At 36.9% G+C, this 4569-nt stretch overlaps 1 protein-coding gene across 1 annotated transcript; it reads right to left on the bottom strand.

Annotated features, from left to right (window-relative positions):
• Window positions 1–355: 355 nt before the first annotated feature.
• LOC130727744 (ornithine carbamoyltransferase, chloroplastic-like) lies at window positions 356–3889 on the bottom strand. The gene is made up of 5 exons (XM_057578979.1): window positions 3606–3889; window positions 3031–3365; window positions 1879–2010; window positions 1494–1769; window positions 356–735 (listed from the first exon to the last, which is right to left on the bottom strand). The coding sequence occupies exons 1-5, from the start codon at window positions 3772–3774 to the stop codon at window positions 553–555; spliced, it is 1095 nt and encodes a 364-aa protein (XP_057434962.1). The 5' UTR covers window positions 3775–3889; the 3' UTR covers window positions 356–552.
• Between the last annotated feature and the right edge of the window lie 680 nt (window positions 3890–4569).

The following is a 4569-nucleotide window of genomic DNA, read 5'->3' as shown; positions in this document are numbered from 1 at the left end:
TCCTCTTGCTGCAGCAGGTTGATTGAGCTTGGGGCTTATGGTGAAAATGACGAAGAAGGATTATAGTTAAAAAATTTAGGACTAAAATTAAAATTTGATTAGGGATTAAAGTTAAATAAATTAGTTTTTTTTTTTAGAATTTTAAACAATTTCTTTTTTAATTTAAAAAAAAATTCCACGTCAGCTCATTAAACTGACGTGGCCATGCCACATGAGTCACCGGAGCTCCGGCGTTGACCCAGAGCTCCAGAGGGACCAAAACCAAATCTTGGGGCAAAGGTTAGGGACTAAAACCCACCTTTGCTCCGACGAGGGACGAAAACCAAGCATTTGGTAAAGGTTAGGGACCAAAAACTTATTTAAGCCAAAAAGAAACTTCATACTAGCATGTTCATTCAATTCTGCTGTTCTTCACTGGCTAGTACTAACAAAAACGCAACTCAAATTCCAACTCTATAGACCAAAAATACTTCTATAAGCATGAGAAGGAAATGATTATTGCAAGTGTACATTAATCCTGCTCAACCTCAAACTAGATTATCATCTAGCAAACTACTTGCCAAGTACATGGAGCATTATGGCATTTTGTGCGTGCATTCGGTTCTCAGCTTGCGGAAAGACTATTGAATACGGAGCTTCAACAACTTCGTCAGTTACCTCCACCCCTCTTTCCGCTGGTAAGCAATGCATGAAAAACGCCTTTGAACCAGCAATATCCATAAGAATTTTGTCCACCTGCAAAATGTAATTGTGATTAAACGTAAATGCTAGTTAAACAATTCAAGCATGTGAAAGACACAGCATTTATAACCGATTAACTTACAACTGAAATAAAAGTAGAGAAAACAAGGATAAAAGAGGATAAAAGAGGGGGGGAGGGTTGACAGAGTTTTTCACAGCCATGAACAGTCCACCCAACCCTATCAAGAGTGTTAGAAAATATTTCGTGGAGCGACTTGTTTCATAACTTATAGTGGGAACTAGGAAGTAAGGGTGGGACGTTGTTCAATATGGATTTTAGGTATTGTAAATCAATAGTTATGATTCCTAAAAAATGAGCCCATCCCCATATAGTCTATGCACTGCTAATTAAATATTTTACTTATGTAATTATTATCTTATTATTCATCAATTAAGAACAATATACTTCCATTTTTTGTTACAGGCAGGAACTTGGCAATGGGAAGGGAAAAGGGGGAAACACCAGGAACACCCAAGTCTTTAATGACTTCAGCCACTGCCAATTGAGTTACAAAGAAGTTAAATCATTTCATTTTTTAACTACAACTCAAACGCCATTGCTGAATCACAGGACATCAGGGACACAGATTTTCTAACGGAACCTATGATTTGTGCACAAACCCACCCCACTTGTACTCTTTGAGCTAAATCCCAAGTGGCTACAAGAAAACAATTCAAGCTACAAATTTATCAAAACATGTCATCTTTTCTTACACAAAAGCAATATCTTCTGTGACTAAAATATTAAGTACCTGAAATCCTTTGAACACTTCACGACGGTATGCAGCTTCTTCCTTTTGGCCCATGCTGGCCCAGACATCGGAATACACAACGTCAGCCCCTTTAACAGCTTCTTTGGGATCATTAGTTATCTCAATCTTGCTGATACCAGCCTTCCTCGCCTTCTCAACTGTTTTTGCATCAGGTTCAAAACCTTTTGGACACGCACAGACGAAGTGAAAGGGAATTACTGATGCCAACAACAACCATGAATGAACAATATTATTTCCATCTCCAACATATACAACCTGACATGAGTATCACAGAACAATATCAAGATAATTATTCTACCAATGCCAGTATGCCACCAATAATTAGAAAGAAGCAAACTCTTCAAGACAAGCAACATAACCTGACCTTGGTACCTTCAACCCGACCGATGTGCTCAATCATAGTAAGAGCATCAGCCATTATCTGGACGGGATGATTGTAATCTGTCAACCCATTAATGACTGGCACAGTTGCATACTTTGCAAGGTCAAGTATATCCTGCAATTACAAAAGAAAGTAAACCAAAAGTTCTTGTATATTGACAGATAGACTCATCAAATCTCTGGAGAAAATAAAAATCCCTCTCAAGCACAATTGTGAAGGAGCTTATTTCATTATGGTATTAAACCCACAAAATTTGCAACAGATCAGAAAACAGGTTCACAGGGGAGGGACTGCTAACTTCTTATTAGATACTGTTCAGTCATTTGAAGGTCGCAACATTACACAAAACCAATAGTACAGGTCAGAAAGACCTGTGATATTTAGTACGAGACAAATTGCACAAATGTGTGAGAAGAGAGAGGAAACATATATCACAGGATAAAGAAACACTAAAAAGTTCCTTTACAGATGAACATTAGTGCAAAAGGAACGAAATAATTTTCGTTCAACCAAGCATTATCCAACCAAACAGAACAGACCCAGACATCATTCTTCAGTAAGCACCATATAAGTATCTTGGTTGCATATTCACTTATTTGCTCTTTTATATTACGCAAAGGTAGCAACATCTATTAAGAACTTCTTATCTAAAAGCAACACACAATTAACAACAACAACAAAAGCCTTATCCCACTAAGTGAGGTCGGCTATATGGATCACACTACGCCATTGAGCTCGACCAAAAACCACATTATAAGGGATATTATTGATAATGAAGTCATTTTTAACAATATCTTCCCATGTTCTTTTTGGCTCCCCTCTACCTCTCTTCACTGGACTAAATACTATGTTATCAACTCTTCTCACTGGTGCCTCTGTAGGTCTTCTTTGTATATGCCCATACCACAGATATTTAAGGTCAAGCATTACATATATTTCCTTTGCAATTTTATGCAAGCATATCAAATATAAGAGGGCCTTGAAGATTAATAACATCTTAAAACCACGAAAATTTGGCATAAACAGCTATATGAACCACGCATCTAATAGCATATGAGTACATGAGTAATTGTAGTCGAAAAACCAAATGAAATGCAAGTAACTCTAACTCATCAGCAGTCAGCAGCAACATACCTGATGAGCAAAAACACGAGCCATAATGAGGTCATTGTAGCGAGACAAAACACGAGCAACATCACGAGTCTCCTCTCGCTTACCCATTTGAATATCATCAGGTCCTAAATAAACAGCATGGCCACCCAACAACGAAAAGCCAGTCTCGAACGAGACCCGCGTTCTCATGGACGGCTTTGTAAATATCATAGACATAGTCTTCCCTTCAAACGGCCGAAACGACCTGTCCCCCGATTTGAGCAAAGCCTTGACCTCAATGGCTCGATCTAACATCTTCAAAATGGTGTCCTTGTCAAAATCATCAATGTGGATAAAATCTTTCAGCCCAACTTTCGCTGAGAGAATCAGTAAAACAAAACAAACCCAAGTCAAAAGATAAGATTTTGATACCAACCCAGTTCCTAAAAACATGCAACTTAACTAACTAACTATCTATCTAACTAACTATAGCATTTTTGTCAAGTCCCTTTATAGCATGCTAAAACCCTAATTTGATGCAATTGGTATCTGAAATCAGAATCGAATGATAACGAATTTGGGAAGTAAATTGAAAAGGCGGCGGAGAGTAGCTTTACCGGTGAGGGGAGATTCGGCGGCGACGGCGCGACATGAAATTGTTGTTCTGAGTCGAGGTGGCGGAGAAGAAACGGAAAAGGGAGTTGAATGGCGGAGAGTCTGAGAAGAGAAGAAGGGTTTGTTGTAGGATCCGAGAGTGCTGTAACATTGACCCGAGATCACACCCATTTCACAGCAGCCACCAACAACAAGCTTCAATTCGTTTTGCTGCTTTTTCTTTCTTTTTCAGTTTTCACTGAAACTTCACTTCTTCCTTTTTATATGGTGAGAAGGGAAGACAAACATATAAATCATCAATTTTATTTAATCATTTTTATAGAAAATATATAAATTTATGTTGGAGGTCCCTATAATATTGGTGTCTTTTGGTTTAGGCCTCTGTAAAATAATTTCTTTGAAAAAAGCCCTTAAAGGTAAAATAATAGGTGGTTTTAGTCCCTACCGTTAAAAAAAACATGAGTCAGCACACGAAGACCTTTGCCACCTCATCAAGTGGGCCCACAAGTTGCTGACGTAGAAAGGGATTCGAGCATAATGGGCGACATCCTTACCACTAGGCTACAAGTTGCATCCTTAATAAATATGCTAAATTTAATATCAATATCAATATCAATATCAATCAATCAATCAATATCAATCAATATCAATATATATTAGAAAAGAAGAACTCTCATCAAGCTGATTTAGTGACGTGTCGTTCTCAAGTTAATTCTTAGTGACGTGTCATTCTCACGTTAATTCTCATAAAAAAAAAATTCACGTGTCATTCTCAGGTTAATTCTCATAAAAAAATTATTTTTAAATTTTAGATTTGATTAGGATTTAAGTTGTTTATTTCTTGATTTTATCTTAATTTATTTTTGATTTATTTTTAGAGTATTAATTAATTTTTATGGTATTTTTATTGAATTTTCGGAATTTTAATTAATTCAGAATTTTATGAGTTTTTATTGTGATTTGCTA

This window comes from Lotus japonicus, chromosome 1 (assembly GCF_012489685.1).
Source record: "Lotus japonicus ecotype B-129 chromosome 1, LjGifu_v1.2".
NCBI classification, from domain to species: Eukaryota; Viridiplantae; Streptophyta; class Magnoliopsida; order Fabales; family Fabaceae; genus Lotus; species Lotus japonicus.
Note: the sequence above shows the minus strand (reverse complement) of the source record. Positions and strands in the feature narration are given on the sequence as shown.

What these genes read in the sequence shown, in the direction of transcription:
- LOC130727744 (XM_057578979.1), bottom strand. Translation starts at nt 3,774, where the DNA reads ATGGGTGTGATCTCGGGTCAATGTTACAGCACTCTCGGATCCTACAAC. An exon ending in CTCGTGTTTTTGCTCATCAG is followed by an intron (nt 2,011 to 3,030) that starts GTATGTTGCTGC and finishes TTGTAATTGCAG; the next exon opens with GATATACTTGACCTTGCAAA. An exon ending in AAGTGTTCAAAGGATTTCAG is followed by an intron (nt 736 to 1,493) that starts GTACTTAATATT and finishes TACATTTTGCAG; the next exon opens with GTGGACAAAATTCTTATGGA.